General features: G+C 32.4%; 3 protein-coding genes and 1 non-coding gene across 6 annotated transcripts; 2 read left to right on the top strand and 2 right to left on the bottom strand.

Moving 5' to 3' along the window:
* Positions 1-6,225: 6,225 nt before the first annotated feature.
* LOC129883193 (MYB-like transcription factor EOBI) lies at positions 6,226-7,836 on the top strand. The gene is made up of 3 exons (XM_055957798.1): positions 6,226-6,498; positions 6,827-6,956; positions 7,036-7,836. The coding sequence occupies exons 1-3, from the start codon at positions 6,336-6,338 to the stop codon at positions 7,508-7,510; spliced, it is 768 nt and encodes a 255-aa protein (XP_055813773.1). The 5' UTR covers positions 6,226-6,335; the 3' UTR covers positions 7,511-7,836.
* Positions 7,837-8,091: 255 nt separating this feature from the next.
* LOC129883772 (U6 spliceosomal RNA) lies at positions 8,092-8,193 on the bottom strand. The gene has a single exon (XR_008765924.1). It is a non-coding gene; the product is annotated as a U6 spliceosomal RNA (small nuclear RNA).
* A 504-nt stretch (positions 8,194-8,697) lies between these two features.
* LOC129883191 (putative pentatricopeptide repeat-containing protein At3g49142) lies at positions 8,698-13,804 on the top strand. Of its 2 annotated transcripts, XM_055957797.1 has the most exons (3): positions 8,698-10,857; positions 11,130-11,599; positions 13,650-13,804. In XM_055957797.1, exon 1 carries the CDS (start codon positions 8,819-8,821, stop codon positions 10,712-10,714), a length of 1,896 nt encoding a protein of 631 aa, XP_055813772.1. In that variant the 5' UTR covers positions 8,698-8,818; the 3' UTR covers positions 10,715-10,857; positions 11,130-11,599; positions 13,650-13,804. The 2 variants fall into 2 exon arrangements, with proteins under 2 accessions (XP_055813772.1, XP_055813771.1); XM_055957796.1 differs by lacking the exon at positions 13,650-13,804 and having other exon boundaries at positions 11,130-11,866.
* A 1,466-nt stretch (positions 13,805-15,270) lies between these two features.
* Positions 15,271-19,092, bottom strand: LOC129883190 (probable folate-biopterin transporter 8, chloroplastic). Of its 2 annotated transcripts, none has more exons than XM_055957793.1 (2): positions 18,284-19,092; positions 15,271-17,159 (listed from the first exon to the last, which is right to left on the bottom strand). In XM_055957793.1, the coding sequence occupies exons 1-2, from the start codon at positions 18,879-18,881 to the stop codon at positions 15,988-15,990; spliced, it is 1,770 nt and encodes a 589-aa protein (XP_055813768.1). In that variant the 5' UTR covers positions 18,882-19,092; the 3' UTR covers positions 15,271-15,987. The 2 variants fall into 2 exon arrangements, with proteins under 2 accessions (XP_055813768.1, XP_055813769.1); XM_055957794.1 differs by having other exon boundaries at positions 15,271-17,148; positions 18,284-18,334.
* Positions 19,093-20,836: the final 1,744 nt, after the last annotated feature.

Below are 20,836 nucleotides of genomic sequence, written 5' to 3'. Positions count from 1 at the left end.
GATTTGCTTGATCTCCTAGTGTTTCCACCATATCCGAGGTTATCATTTCGAGTGTTGAGGTAGCTGTTACATCCATCTAGCGGACACCTCTTACTCTTTTAATATGTTTTAGTCCTATTCTAGAGACAAAGACATTGAGACTGTATTTTCTTTCGTACTTCGATAATGTATTAGTGGCTTGTATACGTGACAACCAGTCTTGGGGATTTTGAGATTATTTATTTGTTTTTGACTAAGTTAAATCTTGCTTTATCTCAATTACTTTCTCATTTACTTTCCGTTGAGTTTTAGGCTGACTTATCTCGATGGATTGAGATGAGTGTCATCACACCTGGATTCGGACCGTGACATACAAGTATTGTTACAATTAACTAAATTTATTCGTTTTAGACCCGTAATCCACAAAGTAACTTGATAATTGAAACACATACTCCCAAGGGGAATAAAGTTTTAGGGACCCACCCCATACCTATTAGTTGATGCTCCCACACAATAAGAACAAATTGAGTAGGTATTCATTTATATATGAGAGATCGTGTCAAATTAAGGAACTTATTATGAAAACAGATTTTTGATTCGTGAATCAAATGTCTCACTTGGTAATTTAACTCTTGAGTCTTCACCATATACGTACAATCACTCACGATAAAACTGATCAACGATTTTACTTTCCTCTTCATATTCATAAAGATTTATATTCATTCACAGTGCTCGCAGAACGGTATACTGGAAAAAAGAAGCAATTACCTTATTCAAGCAATTCTTCTTATTTCTTAGTTGAAATTTCCCTTCTCAAGCAACTAGTTCAATGATTTTGACTCCAAAATTATTATTGATTGCTTCAATGAAAATAAAGAAGTCCTTAAAATTATCCATATCTAAACTTATGGTAAAGCTTAATTTCATCCAAATTATTGCCTGACAGTTTCAAAATCATCTATACATTTAAAGAAGACGATAAAGTGACAGACGCTTTAACAAACTTTGGCTGTAATTCTCAGTTTAAGTATAATTGTTTTTCTACAACAGATCTACCCGAGTGAAAAGCGAGTTAGTCATAAACAATTATTTATTATTGATTGGATAGGACGTATGAATAATCCATTCTAACTAGAAAAATAAAATTTTATAACAAGATCCAAAATGCTAAAGCTCGAAGACATCTGGGCCTCTAGAGTAAATTATATGGTGAAGTAGTCGAAATTCCTCCTCCCTCCATTAGAGGGAATTAAGGTTCGAATAATGAAAATGAACAAATTTTTCCCGTGTGATATTGGGTGATTACAAAAATTGAATGATTGATGTTGTTTCCTGTGTACCTACTTAATTATTATTTTTTATTTTTTTTTGATTCCAGCCAAGAAATTAGACTGTTGAAAGTGCTTTACTGCGGTCTTGGAATTCAGCAACTAGTAATAGAATGTTCTATTGTGGGTTCAAGTTAAAAGATCATTTTAATTAATGGAGGATGACTCAATAAATCTTCCATTATTAAATAATATTATTCTAATTCCACAATATTTCTAGAACTCTAATTCATCCCTCGTGCAAAACTTAAAAGCGTTCAAGTCGTAAAAATGCATAAATATAAATTAAAATTGTATAATATTTTTTTTGATTCGATTTGTTCCATAATTTTATGCATATTAAATTTATTTATTTATTATTTTATTAAATTTATTTATTATTTTATTACACCGAACATATATATATTAATTTGATATAAATATTTTATGCAAATAACTTTTTACCGTTTTATTTAATTGATTCAATATTGTAGGTGATCTTTTCCAACTATTAGAAAAGAAGTTTGATTTGATCACATATAATATTATGCTAAATATCTATGTTTGATTTTTATTGCTAAGATTAACTCGATTATTAAACGATGAAATATCTTCTAGATACTATGTGTGATTTGATAGCTAGATGAAAATAATAATAATAATAAATAGGATATGGAAGTCGTTTTACTAACTCTTAACATATCTAACATTATTTACCAGATAATATTTTGGGTCGTTTGGCAAGTGAAATAAGGTGTAACAATTTTAAAAATAAAATGTGATTAAACTATTAATTTTGTGCTTGCATTTAATTATGAATATTAATTAGTTTTGAGATATATTTTATATTAAAATTGTGTGATTAGTGATAGTGTTGGAGCCAAAAATTTGATGAAGGTTGTGCAAAAATAATATATATTCATAATAGCTAATATTTAACATCTATACACTATATAATATTTTGAGGAAAAGTGTAATGCATCAGACCACCCTTCATATAAAGTGAATCCGTCCATAATTAGCTATCCCATATAAAAAATGATCTAGCTAACTCCAGAAATTATCTCAATTTATTTCAATCTATAAAAAAAATCTTTATTTATCTCATCTCGATAATCAAAATGACCCTATTTTTTTTTTTAAAAAGAATAATTTAAGTATATACAGAAATTAATCTTACGAAAGGAGACAAACATGATCAAAGATCAGATACTATGTATTAAACAAAATATAAAGAGAAAACACAACCTTATTAAAGTAAGAAAAAACCTAGGATAAAGAATCCAGCTTCAAAATCCTCATGGGACTATGCTTTATATTTAAGATTCTCCAAATCCATGGACTTGCCTAATATCAAATAAACTAATATAGGGTATAACTCATGATATACACTTAACATTTTTTTAATTCTCTCATGATCGGTATTTGTATTGGGTGTGATTAAATTTAAATTCGTATTGAAAAGTTTCATATATTGAAAGATAAAATGCTCTCTTTTAAAATGATTTTATATCCAAAATTTAAACTCAAAACTTTGAATTAAAAATAAAAAAAATAATTACCACTCCATCACAACCGCCTTTCTCTCTATATATATATGGCATATCCCAAATTGTCTTTCAGCTTAAGTAGAACAAAAGTGATTAAAACTTTAATCAACTTCCAAGCTCCTTATCCATATCCACTTTGAAGTGACTCATTTCCAAAAAAAATAAAATAATAGTTAAAATAAATTGAAAATTTAAAATAAAATTAAAAAACAATCTGATGCACTAAGCATTCCGCATTTACATAGAGTTCGGAAAGGAGATGCACCTCCTGAAGGGGTGTTTATGTAAGCAACATATCCTGATGGAAATATCAATGGCTGATTCAATAGCTCAAACTCATGATATATAAGTCACATGTAAATAACTTTAACATTACTACAATGCTCCCCTTCAAAATAAATTGAAAATTTAGATGTATAAAAGATGATTAGTGTAAGAAGAGAAAGCAAATAATTAAAGATTGTCTCCACCTTTACTATTTTAATTGTTTTTAGACAACTGTTTAGCCACTAAATATTGATTATCTTAATTAAATAAAATAACAATATGCTTTGCGTAGTGTAAAGTTACGAATGTACTTCCCAATTAAAAGATCTCATCTTTTTTTCTTTTTATTACATCCGTACATCACACGGATCATTACTATCATTTCTTTTTGGTTACTTTTATAAAATTCCTTTTTTTTTGGATAATATTTTAACAAAATTCAGTAATTGGTACTTTTAAGGTGATTTTTTATTTTTATTTTGGTTCAATTTTTGTTGTGAAAAAAGAAATTTGGTATATATTCCACCAATTTTGGGTTTGTTTTTTCGTTTAATAAAAGCATGACACAAAATAAATACAGCTTTAAAGTATAATTGTAAGAGTAAATATATTGTTGAAAAAAGTATAATGGAGAACAAATATTACTTTCAAATGAAAACATAAAGCTTTTAAAAATTTAAACGATGAGTTTTATAGGACGTGTTAAGTTCGAGTAGAAAAATATTTTTTTAAAAGAACTTCAAAGTCGGACATTATTTTTTTCCTGCAATGAATCCGATGAAAAAAGAAATGCCAAATTATTTCATGTTCGAAAATTTTGCAAAAAATTTTAAAAAATAAGAGTAGAATGCTGATATAAAGAGAGTTTCCAATTTAAAGCATTACTTCCTTGCTACATATTTAATTTAAACATTATAAAGATTCCCACTAATTATTCAGCTTTTAAATAATAACAAGGACAATTTTCAGTGGAAAAGCTAATAAATATATTTTGGAGTGGAATATTAATCCATCAAATTAATATTGGTTCGTATAATAACACTAAAATTGGAACAAAATATATGCTTTTGACATTCCAAGCCAAAATTTAAATAGAGCGCAAAATTTTCCACACACTAAAAATAATAAAAATAAAATTAGTTATGAAATTTATGACTAGTCTGTCGCTGAATAGCTCATACATGTCTATCGTTAAATAGAATTAGTAGCTGACTTTAATATTTAACGATATAAATTATCTGTTATTAATTTTAAGTTTTATTTTTTAATTAAAATCATGTAATTTCTAGTTTCGAACATTAATTTTTTAGAGACACTAATCCCAACTCATTTTTCATAAAAAAAAAAACTCATTTTTCATCAATAATATAATCAATTTTTTTATTTTAGTTTTTGATCTCATCGTTCTTTTGTTTTTATTTGTTTCTACATTTTTTCTTGGGGTATTCTATACACAGAACGACAAAAAAGAGCACTGATATCTATGGTCCTCTACTATATCTATTTATTTCATTCTATATTAGCTATATATAATTGATCCACAAAATTATTACTCCGTACAATATAAATTTCATAACATATAATAAAAATAAAATCTGAAATTATAAGTGCGCAAATCAAGAATAAACTTATAAGGTGGAATAGCAAAATTATCACTTTATCCGTATGGATAATCGAGTTAATTGAACAGATAATTTTTAAATTAGCAAAATCATTTTTTTCGATCGAGCTCGTTGTGCATGACTTTTCTAATATTGATTATCTTTTTGGTGTGATTTGTGAGCTCATAAAAAATAAAAAATAAAAAGCATCACTTTGAACACCACCTGTTCCCTAATGACGTATTAGGGACATGTTTAGCGTGATATTTTTACAAAATTAATCTTATTTTAATGGACCAATACCCAAAATGGAATTCAACAAATTATAATTAAATAAGTAATGGTCATTACCGTGTATCCATCTCCTTAAGAAGTAAGTTAATCCAACACCTGGTTCTTTCTTATTGGCTGGCTAGTGACTTTCAAGATTTAAAAATTATCCACCTAATTAATTTATTAATTAAAGTTTTTAAACATTAAATATGCCAAGAAAAATTCCCTTTTAAAGTCTTTTTGAGAGTGTCAAGTTGTCCAAATGCATTAACCTATGGTATACGTGGCATTTTTCTATGAAACTTACTGTTCTTTTATTTATTTTATTGTATGAGTGCTCACTTTTATGTGTGTTTAATAGTAAATAAAATATAGTTATGTGATTTGATCAAGATGTGAGCATGTCACCCAATCCCTTAGCAATCTTTTTTTGTTTTGTTTTTCCTTTCATACCCTTTTTGGATATTGCTTTTGGGCATTAATATTTGTAGAATATATTGCAATAAAACATACATTCTCCTGATGATCACAATTATATCAACTATTAATCATATATTTAAAAAGGGGGTCTTTGATGATCTACAAAAACAAATTATTTAATTTTCTTCTTGTTCATCGATCATGAATCAAAATATATAAACATGACCCTATAATAAGACGTAAAAAATATTTAATTTGATGTCTAACTTCTTCAACTGATGTTTCAATACAATCTTAGATATCACATGAGGAGCTTATTATCATTTTCTTGAACAACTTATTTTTTTCAGAGAACAAAACATGCTCCAAAGAATTTATTGCTAAGAGTGAAAGATTCGATTTGTGTTTTCATTTTCCTCTGAGAATTTTACACTATACAACAGCTTGACAAATGTCATAACAAAAAATAACTCTAATCTTTAACGTTTTACAAATTTTAGCTAGTATAATCATCATACACACTAACTATACACTTGTTATATACTGAATATATACAGACGATAATTACAATCTCTTCCTTTCTTTTAGTTGGCCAGCTAAAAACATTAAAATCGACATCCTTTCCTTCCCCGCCTCCAAGAAAATATAAAAAGAAGTAGATGAGGACATAATGGTAATTTAATAAGTTAAGTGGTATGAATTATGATACAGATCATATCTAGCTTGTAACAAATAAAAAGATGATTTGAAAAGGACACATAAATTGACTGATGAAAATAGTGTCCAAGCTTTGGCTTACAAATATAAATACCCAACTAACACTTGCAGATTATGTCACAGAATATTTTTAGCACAAAGCAACATATAGCTTAACACATAGGAAATATATCACTCCCCTTTTAAACCATAAAAAAAAAAAGCCCTTTTATATATTAATTATGGTTTGTGAAATATTTAGTGAACAAATAGGGAGCAGCTGGGGATTTATTGAAGAAGTTGGATGGAGAAAAGGGCCCTGGACTACTGATGAAGACAGATTACTTATTGAATATGTCAAGTTGCATGGTGAAGGCAGGTGGAATTCTGTTGCTAGGCTTACAGGTAAATTATAAATAATATTTATTCGCAAAATACTAATCTTTTTCTGTGTGTTTGGTACGGAGGAAATTTTTTTTTTTTAGAAGAAAGTTGTTTTCCTCCTTTACAAATCATGACTATGTTTGATACTCATTTTCTTATAAATGTTTTTTTTAATACGGAGTACAATACGAATTTTCAGTGAATTTCTTTGAAAATTAACTCGTTGGAAATGTATTTGATGGACTTCCCTTTGGAAATTTTGTATTTTGAATAACGTTCGTCAGAAATTTGTGATTGCTTAGAACTTTGAAAGACATTTTTAATTTGATTGGTTATTTGGTTCTTGTAGGGTTGAGAAGAAATGGGAAGAGTTGTAGGTTGAGATGGGTAAATTACTTGAGGCCAGACTTGAAGAGGGGGCAAATAACCCCACATGAAGAGAGGATCATTCTAGAGCTTCATGCTAGATGGGGCAATAGGTAATTTTAACTTTAATCATGAAAATTCTTTTTATATTATCTTCTTAATTAAACTTAAAACTTTTCCAAATTTATATAGATGGTCAACTATTGCTCGAAGCTTGCCCGGAAGAACTGATAACGAGATCAAAAATTACTGGAGAACGCATTTCAAGAAGAAGATTAAGAACTTATCTGATAACTCTGAGAAATTACGAGTACGTCTATGGAAAAAACAACAATTCCAACAACAACAACAACTCAACAATCAAATCAACATCAAAAACATCATGTCATTACCAACTATGCCTCAACCAAAACAAGAAATGACCATTTTGTACCCAAACAACATAATTGATCAACAAGAGCAAGTTGACTTCTTCTACTCAATGCTCAATAATAACTCCACTTCTGTATCACAGTCTGAACCCTCTTCATCAAATGAAGATATCATCTGGGATGACTTATGGAACTTGGATGATTTTTATGGCCATTTTATCAACACTACAACTTATGACAAAACCAACACTACTCCTTGCCTACAACCTATGGTTACTACTCCAGCTTTCTATTAAATCCTCAAGCAAATCACTAGAAATAATTTCCCTCTTTCAATCCTAATTTTGTCCGTGTTTGTGGGAACTATAAGTTACATGTTCGATTTGTGAAATCAGCTATTAATACTAGCATTAGGGCGGACAAATTACACTACATCTCAAACGGGATGCAACTCACTCTTTCCTGGATCTTACATAAATGCTTCATGCACCGAACTGTACTTTTTGTTTACTACTTGTTGCTAGTTGGGAATTAACCAAAGAAAGTTGATTGTCCAACCAAGAGAGATATTACAATTTGTTCTGGATTACATATGAAGGTTCAATAATTTGTAAGTCTCTTATAAGGCATCTTAATTAGTAGTCTAGTGTAATTTATTATTAGAATATGTACTTTGTGCTATCTGAGCTGCAAAATTAGCTCAGTACTGGTGATTAGTGTGATGCTCATGTTGAGGAAATTGTATCATAATTGCCAAAATAATTAGGTTGCTTGTAACTTTGTACCTTTTGTTAAAAAAAATGCTTTGATATGAGTATATACGAAAGCATTGATCAACTTGAAATGCTTTGGCTCAAAAATATTATCTCAAAGCAGTTATCATTTTTGATATTTCTTGATTTATGCGTGTCGTTTTTTCGAGGGGTCATGCTAATCTTCTTCGTAGTGTTCCATCTTTATCGAATGCTCCCAAAGGGGCATTATGTTGCTTCAAAAATTTAAGCCTAAAGTTAGCAATTGATTCCTACTATACCCTTAATATTAAGAAAGGATGCACATTATTTAAGAGAAAAATTATTAATCTACTTTTTCTAAAATAGAGTAACTTAATAAACCATATTTGTATTTATCGTTTTCTTAATGGCCGTGAAAAAGACTAGACCTTGTCTAATGCTTATTATAATATCGTTAAAAAGCTCTAAAAATTTTATAATCTATCACTAATCCATTAGAAAGGGAGTCTTAGAATAACTGGTAAAATTGTTGTCATATGACCAGGAGGTCACGGGTTCAAGTTTTGGAAACAGTCTCTGACAGAAATGCAAGGTAAGACTGCGTATAATAGACCCTTGTGGTCGGACCCTTCTCCAAATCCTAAACATAGCTAAATCTTAGTGTGTCGGACTGTCCCTTTATCACTAATCCATTAAATATGATTAGCGAGGATCGACCAAATATTCAAAAAAAAATAAATAATCAAAATAGTCTGAAAGACTCTTGTAGTATTTCAAATTGTCATTGTGACCCCTGTAATCTCGTCTTTGTCACCCGAATAATTAAACTTATTAGAACTCGGCATTTTTTTTTTTTCCAAATCATCTGTGATGATAATCTTCTCAGCAATCAGAATCTTGAATTTTTCAACTAAAACCCAATGTCTTTACACTTCTTCAACTGCTAATTTCAGTGACTTGCTTCAGCTTTCCATTGAATCCCAATCTCTAAAAGATGCCCAAAAAGTACACGCCAAAATCCTTCACCTTGGACTTGATCAAAACTCTGTTATAGCAACCAAACTCGTCTCTGCATACTTTGCTTGCCAAAACCCACTTGACTCTCAGCTTGTTTTTGACACTGTTGAACACAAAAGTGAATATCTTTGGAACATATTGATTAATGGGTATGCAAAAAATAAGTTATTTGGGAAAAGTATTAAGCTTTTTAATCAAATGTGTAAAAGTGAGGTCACCCCAGATGAGTTTACCTTTTCGGGTATAGTGAAAGTTTTGGCTGAATTAGAGGATGTTGTTTCTGGGAAAGTTGTTCATGGGAGGGGTGTGAGAAATGGGGTTGTTTTAGATACTATTGTAGCCAATTCTTTTATGGCTATGTATAGCAAATGTGGGGTTTTTCAAGATTCTCTGAAGGTGTTTGATGAAATGCCGCAAAGGAATATTTCATCTTTTAATGTTGTAATTTCAGGGTATATGGGTGTAAAAGAGAAAGTTTTGGAAGACAAATTGTGGGAGTTTGTGAAGGATATGCAGTTTGAAGGTTGGAAGTTTGATGCATTTACAGTTTCGACGCTTCTTTCTTTGTGTGGAGAGGTGAAGGAGAACTGGCACTATGGAAAAGAGCTGCATTGCTATGTTGTGAAGACTGGATTGGAGTCAGATTTAGTTGTTTCTTCTGATGTTCACTTGGAATGTTGCTTGATTGATATGTATTCAAAAAGTTTCAGGGTAGAATTGGGTAGGCGGGTTTTTGATAGGTTAGGGCATAGAAATGTTTTTGCTTGGACAGCAATGATCAATGGTTATGTGCTGAATGGAGATTTTGATGAAGCTTTGCTACTCTTTAAATCCATGCAAGTGGAAGGTGTAGAACCCAATAAGGTATCGCTTATTAGTATCCTACCTGCTTGTTGCTCATTTGATCGTTTGAAAGGCGGAAAACAGATTCATGCATTTTCAACTAGGAGAGGGTTGAATCATGAAGTGTCTCTATGTAATGCTTTTATCGATATGTATTCTAAGTCAGGATCCTTGAGTTGTGCACGACGAGTCTTTGAACATGATTGTGTTACCAAGGATGCCATATCATGGAGTTCGATGATTTCTGCTCACTCTTGCCATGGTAATGGTCAAGGTGCTGTCATTTTGTATGAGAAAATGCTTCAACATGGGATGAAACCAGATAGGATTACGGTTGTTGGGGTTCTCTCTGCTTGTGCTAGGTCAGGGTTGGTTGATGAGGGCATCCGGATATATAATTTAGCTGTAAATGATTATGATTTAGAACCAACTTTGGAGATGTGTGCATGTATTGTGGATATGTTAGGTAAAACAGGCCAATTTGATAGAGCATTGAACTTCATCAAGACCATGCCTATGCAACCAGGTCCTAGTATTTGGGGTGCACTTGTGAATGCCTCTGCAATCCATGGAAATAGTGAGGTACACGATTTAGCATATAGGTTTCTTATTCAGATGGAACCCGAGAACCCCTCCAATTATGTGTCTCTTTCAAATTTGTATGCTTCTTCACAGAGATGGGATGTCGTTGCTCAAGTGAGAACAATGATGAAAGATAAAGGGTTGAAGAAGTTCCCTGGTTGTAGTTGGATTAGCGTTAATACTGTAACTCATAGCTTTTACGTTGCTGACAAGTCTCATCCTTGTTCTGTTGTGATTTATGAAATGCTGGATCAACTCATCTTAGCAATGAAGCGAGATGCTAATAGTGTTGGCTTTGAAGATACTGTGAAGGTTTATGAATGATCAAGTTACAACAGTTAGAAAGCAAATTTGAACATGTGATGCCTTTTACCTGTGATAGTGAAACGGATAATAGATGGATCGGGACATAAAGCTTTTTCAACTATTTCACCAAGAAAGTTAATCTGATTATCCATGCAAAATTGGTAATTGCTTCTTTCCCAATTTACGTTTTGCAGGCTGCTGTTGTTCTAATTCTAACAACAACAATGCATTCAAATATATGGACGATTTTGTTGTCACATTTAATTATGTTCCTTGTCCCCTTTCCTCTAAATTTTCTCCCTGGAAGAATCATTGCGCTTGAGTTCTTCTTGTCGAGTGAGTTAAGCAGGACGTTGTAATATTTGTCAAGTGAATTAAGCAGGATGATGTAGTTATTTTCAAGATGGACTGATGTGTTAATTATTGTGTGCAGCTAACATGATCAATCAAGAGCCTTTTTTGACGCATCTCTCCCTCCAACTAGGCTTTGTAGTTATGCCTACTATCATGAAGAGTTGATGGAAGTAAATTGAAGTAGTGCTGAACAACACCACCACCCTAAGATCACCTTTTATTCAGGACATAGGGGCGAAGGCATGAAGGTACAGCGATGCAGCCTAGTCTGGTCTAAGGAGGAGCGGGAGAGTGAAAGCGGCAGCAAGGAGAAGCGGATGTTGGTGAAAAAAAGTTGAGTTCAAGTTTGGAGCATGGGTGTGAGCCAATGAGGGTACCTCGGAATGCCATCCACCACATAAGCCGCTGGTGACAGAGAGAAAGCGACCTACACGTTGTATAGGTTGTGCGAAGCTTAAACAAGTGCAAGCTTGTCTTCTTGCAGGGAATGAAAGAGAAAATCGTCCACCTTGCCGCAGCTGAAGACCTAAGAGTCCAAAAAGAGCTCAGGTTTGCAGAAGTATACATGCAGTTGTGTCGAACTTCTATCATTTATTAGTCTTTCAAACAGGAAATGCTATTGAATTTCTTAATTCATACTTTTCCCCTTTACCATTAACCTTATAACAATATCTTGGATTTATGAAAGTTGGAACTTTTTGAATCTATTGAAACGTGGGGGAACAACACTCATGAACTAAATATGATGTAGAAGTAGCTTATTGAGGGCCTACATACATTGAACTTTTTGTACTCAACAAGTCTTCGGAATAATCAGACAGATTTGAGATACCATCAAACTACACTAATAAATTTTTTCATTTTATCCTCTCCAGACCCTACTTATAGTTATGGGATTGCGCTGGGTATGTTGTGTCTGGTTCAAATTCAGATTATGAAATTTCAGCATAAGCGCTATCCATACAATGGAATACAAAAATAAGGGGTCCTGAACATGAAGTAGGCAAGAAGTTGGACAAAAACGCATACTAATTACTTCAACTAATTAAACTTTGGGCATACACTTGGTTCAGGATCTACAATCCTTCACATTGGGTTGAGAAGATAAAAAAGGAAGACCAAATTGGAAAGTTTTATCATCTTTTCTTTTCAATGAATAAAAGGCAAAAACTTGATTACAAGAACTTATTTACAACAGCACATGATGATGAGGCACACAAGCTGTAGAAAGTAGAGACTCAAAAGCACAAAAGTTCAAAGAACTATTAAACATTCCATTTTCCTAGATAAATTTCTAAGCAGCATTTCTAGAAGGTCAAATGGCTCACTGGGTAACACGCTACTTACTTTCGGATCAACTTCACAAAAAGACCTGAAAATGCAACAAAGAGACATAGCAACTGCAAAATCATTACACGGGTGAGTCGTTTCTTCATCAATCTCACATCTTCAAGCATAGCTGTCAATCGATCATTGATTTCTCGTATCACATTTAAATCAATCGGTTCAGCATCTCTTGGCATATAAGCTTCCAGTTCAGGCATGTATTGTTCAATTACTATCCGGGGCTTGCCATTTGGACGGTAATTGATCCTAGTCGGAAATTCCTCTGGCAGCGCCTCCAATGATCCTTGGGATGCCATTCTAACATCATATGAAAATTTATAAGCAACTTCCTAGTTCATGAAAAACTGGATGATGAAAACAGAAAATAAAAAGTTCCCACCACCCTAACCTCAAGGCCAGAGGAAAACAAGTCAAGATTTTCATTTTCCTTTTGACATTAGACCTCGAATTTGTTGTACAGCAAAGTATTACAGTATTTTCTTCATATACAACATTATGTTCAAACTCTAAAGTCCCATTTGTTTCATCTTTACTTCAAAGTTCACCTATCCAAACAGTAGGAATGACTCGTGCTTTTCTTTCCAACTAAATATAGGTGAAATTAACCTTTTCATTTGATTGCCAGAAATTGAGAATAACCTTTTCTTCTGTCATCTGTAGAAGAGAAACCTTTTTGATACTCCAACCCCCCACCCTTCAAAAAACAATAAAAGTAGCAATCATTGTAAGTTACTGTAATTCTCGACAACACAATACATCATTGAAATTATCGAGAACATGAAAGAAGGGAAGAGAAATCTCTTTCATCAAGAGTTGTCTACCACCGTAAACTTTGATTTCTCAATAAATTATATGTATACTTCTACATTGGTGGAACAAAATTTTTAGGGAACAAAATGTTAAAAAGCAAAAAAGCAGTCTTATGCATTCGCTGAGAAACAGTAACCTCCACAATGGGGGTCAATGATTTTCCTGGATCCATATTTAAGGGGTTGTTTGATTCACGGATTAGTTATGGAGGGATTATAAAGCAGAGTTTATTTGTGCACTGAACAATAATGTTGAGATTGTTATGCAACGAACAAAAATGTAGGGATTATCATGTAAGGATTACCTACTGTAAGAACATTTTTGTCTTTAAATATTGTTATTCATGTATTGCTACACATATTCTTCTTCAACATTATATCTCCTGGTTATTAGCAATGCAGAGTTAAATAGACCAACCAAATGTTTTTTTTTTTTTTTGCAGAGTTCAACACAACCAAACAAACGCGACACTAGTTATGCAGAGATCATTTTCTTATGCGACTAATTTAACTTGCATTACCTGTGGGGAATTTTATGCTGGAAGTAATTTGTATATGCAGCCAACCAACCCCAAAGTGTCAACTTCCAAAACTAGAAAACTAATTACCAAAGAACTAGTGTTCGTGCTCTCCTTCGCCACTCTAAAGCCCAAATAAATTCATTTTAATTTTGTCTTGTGATTGTAAAATTCTAAGTCTTTCTCCACCTACTCCTTGGATTGTCCACAGGTGAAATTGTTTACATTGGAGATATCAGCCTAGTCCTTTTTGTTTTTCCTTATACAACCAAAAGTGATAAGAGTAGTAAAAACAAGGAAAATGCACTCTTGACATTCCAAGGAAACTACCTCCGCCCCCACAAATCCCAACCAAACCAACCAAAATAGAAGTCTAGTCGGGCCTTAGCACTATCTCATGGAGTTAGAGAGGCTGTTTCTGAAAGACTAAAGTCGACTAAGATATAATTTTCATAAGAAATAATCACCTAATTCAGCCAAAGTTTTCTTCTTTATTTATGATAGCTTGTGTCCGTCCACCTCCCACCGACAACACATACCAGCTAACTCAAAGTTCTAGGAAGAGAGTAAACTGTAAAATGGGAATTCCGACGAGATAAAAGTAAACAGACCCATTAAAATTTAAGATTTTTTTCTTTTAACATTTCCCTTGCATTAACAAGATCGGCAAATCAAGAAACAGTACTAAAATTCATTAAAAAAACGAATCATAACAAGAAGAATTACCAAGAGGAAAAAAAAAGAAGAAGATGGGTATCGAAACTTACTCAGAATCAAAGAAATGAGAGTAGAAAGCAGCAATTTAGGAATTTCAGAAAGATCGAGAGACAACAAAATTCAGTGTTCCAACACCTGGGAGAGTGTGAAGCAGGAAGCTGATGGTAACTTTGTTGGGCTGAATTCTGGGCTTTTAATCTATTGGATCAATTTTTTGACTCGTGGGCCCAAGCATTCCATCGGCTGACAACTCATAAAATAGTGAAAATGAGAGGCAGAAATAGCTGAAATTTTATCGGTAAAAATAATGACGTGTCAAAATTGGATATTCGTTGTAAATAAGTGGTCGTTTGATTGTTGTGGTAATGATGTTATATGGTGAATAATAATATATAGATTATTATTTGAGAATAATAACGTGGATATTCTCACTGCATGTATGTTATTCTTCTATTCGATATTCTATGCCTCATAAAATTAATAACGCGTAAAACTAATAAACATAAATCAAATGTAGCATAGTTATGTAAGTGTTATTTTAGTAATGTTGAGTTATATTGAAAAATTGTTGTACTAGTTATGCAAAATTCAAACTTCTCTAGTTTTAAATTGAGTGTAAAATTTTATGACATTCTAAATAAAAGTGAATTTTTTAATAAATCAGTGGTCTCGGACCATTTTCATTTATTTTTTTTTTAAAAAAAAAAACGAAATAATGAATATCTTCATATCTAGAACTTTTTGAGAGTACTTTCAAATGTAACACATAATTTTTTATTTTTTTGTATATTTGGTTTAATGAAGTAATTCTCTAATATTTAAAAATGTGTTCACAAAGGAAAGTGAGGAAGTAATTTATTCATTGATTAGTAACTTTACAAGCACACCCTTTCCTCTCCCATTTCTTTTATTGTATATACGTCATAACCAGCTTATGACCAGCTTACATACACCTCGATTATTCTCGATTATTTCAGTGAGGACATGTTATTTTTCGTCGGCACAAGTATCGAGTAACTTTGCCACCAAAGTTTAAATGAAAAAGAAATCACCAAATGTTGATACTTTTTTGAGCTCAAAATCATGTTCCATTTTGTTGGCTTCTTTTCCTTTGGACAAGCTTCTATGGAACTAAAAAACTAGCCCTCCATTGCAGAAGTAGTACTCCTCAGTGTAGTTGCCCTTGATTGTCAATTTTCTCAAACCTCCCACAAACTCAGAGGCTGCCATCATCTACAAATGGCAATAGAGCGCGAGGAATCCTTCTCGAAACCAGCCTCTGATACATGAGAACTACCTGTGGAGGTCTTGAAAAGACCATCTCTCTTGCCTCAACGCAACTCAACAGTTTACACAACGTGGATAGGCTACATCGTCCTTCTTCAATCTGCTCGAGTAAAAGATACACCTCTTGAAAGTCCAGACATAATCCAAGAAACAAACTGCATCATTGTAACTTGACAAGAATGAATTGATGAGTTCTACCAAGTACCAGAGACTGGTCATGAGTCGTACGTTCTCATCATCCTTTCATCTAGTCAGCTGATCATTTAGTCAGCAATGGAGTCTCATCTAAATCAGATTCTCTTTTGCGTCTATAAGAATAGAACGAATCAACTACTCTCCCTACCCTTCTATATTTTCTCGTCCTTTTACTTTGACCTCTCTTCTTTTCCTTTTCAGCTGCAGGTTGAGCCATAGGGACATAACTGAGCCATCCCAGTGGTAGCAACGCCGCAACAAACTGGATAAGAATCCCAATATGCAGACTCGAGTAGTTACCAGGCGTTATACCAAGGAAAGTAGCCAAGGAAACACCTAAAACACCACTAAATACTGATGAAAAACACAGAGCTGATGCCAAGAAAGACATGAGAGATCCTTCAAACCCCGGTGGAGCCAAACTTGCAAACAGCACATGGAATGGTAAGAGCTTAAATATTGCAATAGTTTCTGCTAGACCCGAGAAGCACAGAGCAAACCATTCATTCGAAATTCCCAATTTGAGATTAAGCTGCTTAACAAGTACAAGGTCAAGAAGAAGAGAAGCAGCATATGTTATCTGCACAATACCAATCAGTTTTCTCATTGGAATCCTTTTGCCAAACCGGTCATAAAAGACTGTCAAGGAAAGAAGCAGCAACTGGCCTATCACCTTTGACATCCCTATAACTGATGGATCAAGATTTAGGCATTGTGTCTGATAACAAAAGATAGACCCGGACAGGACCGGGACTGCTAAAATTGACATAACAATCCATATAAGAGGACGAGCAATACTTTCGTCTGTAACTGCTACCATAAGATCCGAATACTGTTTTCTAAATATTTCCGTGATTGGTTCCCTAACAACGGAATAATTTGATGATTGAGCTAAACCAAGGGACCCTTCTCTGGTAGCTGAGGTTACTACTAATTGCAGAGCAAGTACAGCAGAAAAGGCTAGAAACATTAGCTTAGGTTGCTGTGTTTTGAGTAGGAAATATCCTCCGATCAAGTTAGCTAAAATTCCACCAGCAGCTGAAGCAATAAATGCATAAGACTGTAGACCCGGCATTTTATTTTTTTTACCATATTCAGCCACAAGAGCATCTTTGGCAACTTCTGTGATGGACGCTCCAATGTTGCTGAGAAGAACACATGCCATAAGAGCAGGAAGAGCTTCACTCGCAGCTGAGGTTAATGCCAATTGACCCCATGCCAAAACCTGGAGGAAAACTGTAATAGCACATTATTAGGCGCTTGTACAATATTTATACAAAGAAATTCTACTTTGTACGTTACTATATACCTTTATATCTACAAATAGATTATACTTTGTATGTTACTATATACCTCTATATATATAAATAGAGAGTTAAGACTACAAGTTCCTCGACCACCTCAACTTCTTCACAAAAAAGAAAAAATAAGAAAGGAAAGGAAACACAGCTAATACGCAAAGAACGAGATCGATAAGTAGAATTTGCTAAAGAAATAATTCAACTGAGAAAGCTTTAATGCATATTGGATCATTTTCATCCAGCTACCGAAAACTTTAGCTTTATTGGTTTGCAATAGGTGAACTCTCAAACCTACCGATAAATAATCTGTGTTCATAAATAACAGTAGCATTTAGAGACAAAGGAATTAAAACAGGTGCACTTCAAAACTAATTTTAGCACTTGCCTCAAAGGTTCTAGTACTTAAAATTTTGACTTGCTACACTAAATTACATCCATTGCACCCCGTCCTCCCCACCAGAAGCGGAGCTACAGTACCCCATCATCAAAAAATTACACTAAATATACACAGTCAAAATTATATTTTATGTATATATAGTAGCTATAGAACCCCCTCGGCTTCTTACTATGTTTACTTTGTTATATTTTGAATCCCCTCACACCTTGTTTGGATAGTTGTCACCGATTGTATTGTATTAGTGAAAATTCTGGTTACGCCGCAGTTCACCACAAAGTGAGGCTTTCAAATCTCTTTAATTTCGTGACCTTCAACTTCCAAGCAGTGAATTGCTTTACACTAAAAATCAGTATCTTATTTATAGAAACCTTTCCTATTGTTAGAGGAAACTAAAAGCTGCTGCTAACTTTATTCCAACTACCTTTACAACCAAGGAACCTCTTTGCTTTTGTAGTCTAGATGCCAGAATCAAAACAAAAGTGGCAAAAAGGACCAAAAAAGAAAAGGAATAAAAAAACAACACCAACATCACACACAAAAAAATGGTAAACTGCTAAATCTTGAAATTCCAGAAGAAGAAAAAAGAAACAAATATAGCAACAAAATCCAAAGCTATGGCAAATCAAATAAAGCAATTGCAAAAGCGGAAGTCAAAATATTACCTCCAAGGGAAATATAAGGTATTCTATGAGCACCACCAATATAAACAGCATCAGACAGAATTCCAAATATAGGCTTAGCAACCATAGGCAAAGTCCCAAAAATCTGCACAAGCTGCAATGTTGATGGATGCATATTCATTCCATAAGCCATATGAAAGTTAAGAGCCAACCAAGGAAAACATCTAAACCCCTGTACCGAATACCCAACCCCACACAAAATTGCCATACACTGACTCCCCATCTGAGATAAAAACCCATTCTTTTCCTCAAAGAACACTTTTTTCTTGACCTTATTAAGAGGATAAACTTTCTCAACTTGTGGGGGTTCTAATGTCTTTATCAGATGACTTTTGGGCTTCCATGGTTTGTTAATGTTGTTCTTGGTGGAAGGATTTTGCTGCTGAAAACATGATAAAGATTGAATCTTTCTGAATTTTTGGACATTGGGTAATAAAGGGTTTCCACTAGAAACTACTGAACAAGTCTTCTTGGTGGAAGGATGATTTTCCTGCTGACAACATGTAAAAGATTGGATTTTTCTGAAATCTTGAACATTGGGTAACAATGGGTTTCCACTAGAACCTACTAAACAAATCATGATTTTAAGCAAAAGGGTGTTTTTTCCTTGAATAAAAACTTCAAAGAAGATGAGAAAAAAAACAGTTCTTGGTTCTTGATTTGAGATGATTTTCTGAATCTTTCAGAAAGGGAGGAAGAATATGATAATCGTAGAGAAGAGAGAAATCTAGATTATAATAAAAATAACAATTCGAAAACATATTTTTGTTTTTATAGAGAAATCTACTTGCATAATTTTTCTCCTAATTAATGTTGGAGAAGGATTATATTATAGTTTTAAACAAACATGAAGAGGGTTCCAGCTGATACCTTGCACAGCAGCTTTGGCTGTTCTTTTCTATGGAGATTTGAAGGGACCCATTCACGTACCCTAATGGGTGTTTGATCCACACGCGCCCACCTCACCCTCACCTTTTTTTATATTTCAAAAAACATAAAATTACTTATTACTACTTGGTATAAGAAGCTACAAGCAAGGCCTGTTCGTCGACATCTTTTGTATCATCCGGAGGGTATTTTGGTCTTCTCATCTAACTATGTTTTGTCCGCTTCATTACTCATCGATTTTATATTTGGTTGAAATAAAACAAAAAAAAAAATTAAAGAGCTTTTTAGATTGTACTATTTTCAATTGTTCGAGGATATTTTAAGTTTTTTTTTTGTTTAAAAATTGAAGTTATATTTAAGCACAAGAAATCTGTAATTGAAAAACTATTATTTCATTTCAAATATGGAGTAAGTTTTTAATTATTTTTCAGTATTGTAAAATTACGTCTAAATTAATAGCTGCCAAATTTTGAAACATGTTAGTTATATCCTATTGATGATAACCTAGTGTTGATTCAAATAATTGATTATCATGTTTGGTTAAAAAACCAAACACATGATTATCGTGTGTTGAATAAGATTGAATGTCTTAAAATTTAAATTAGAAAATAATGAATTTGTAAACGGTTAGAAAACACCTAGATGTATTTTATTATTGTTAAACAAATATGTAATTCTCATAATAATTCTGAATAAAAAGTAAGAGTTTTTCTAGTTTCACTAATCTTGATATTAATTTTTCTGCAAAATATAGTGAAACTAGTTTGGAGATTTTTATGCTTCTTAAAATGTACAAATTTTAATTCATAACGACACGTACTCTAGATATAAAAATGCCGGCATGCCTTTTTATTTGTTTGTTAAATTTACTCTTTAAATAGCCATTTAACATATTTTTTCTTTGTAGATATGAAATTCATAATGTACCTCTTTTATGCAATTTAAATATTATGACTTGAAATTTCAATTAATATTCCACTCAATTCATTCGGGAATAAGGACAAACGTATTTTTTATTATTATTATTATTTTCTTAATACAAAATGTTTCCTCCGTACACGTAACTTAGATAAATCAAATCACGGTTAAATTAAAAAATATATGTCTCACTATCACACTTTAGAAATCTTTGTTTGAAGGTGATAAAAGATTCTAAGTTTGTGAATTTTGAATTCTATTTTTTTTTAATTATTGAGTTTTAAATTAATAATTTATTTATATATATTATATAAAATTCTAAAATAATGAGCTAAAATTATTAAATTCTACTGAATTCATACTGTTAATTAATTGTATAATTATATATTTTTTTGTTTAAATTTATGTGATACACTTTTTTTAAGTTCATTTAAAAAAAATGTCACATTTCTATAATTAAAAATATTTAATTTTAAAATTTCTCTTTTTACCCTTAGAGAAAGATATATAACTACACAAGTATTAAAAAATTATTTTAGATCACAATTTTTTAGAGATTTCTTTCTTTCTTAAACTTTATTTCAAATCAAATAATGCTACATAAATTAAGATAAAAGTATAACATTTTTTGAAGAGTCAACAAAGAAATATGGAGACACGCGAATAGAACTCTGTCACGATCCAACCCACCGGGCCGTGCGGGCACCTACTCTAACACCTAAATAAGAT

This window comes from Solanum dulcamara, chromosome 3, assembly GCF_947179165.1.
Source record: "Solanum dulcamara chromosome 3, daSolDulc1.2, whole genome shotgun sequence".
In the NCBI taxonomy this organism is placed as follows: Eukaryota; Viridiplantae; Streptophyta; class Magnoliopsida; order Solanales; family Solanaceae; genus Solanum; species Solanum dulcamara.
This window is presented reverse-complemented; position numbering and strand designations above follow the sequence as displayed.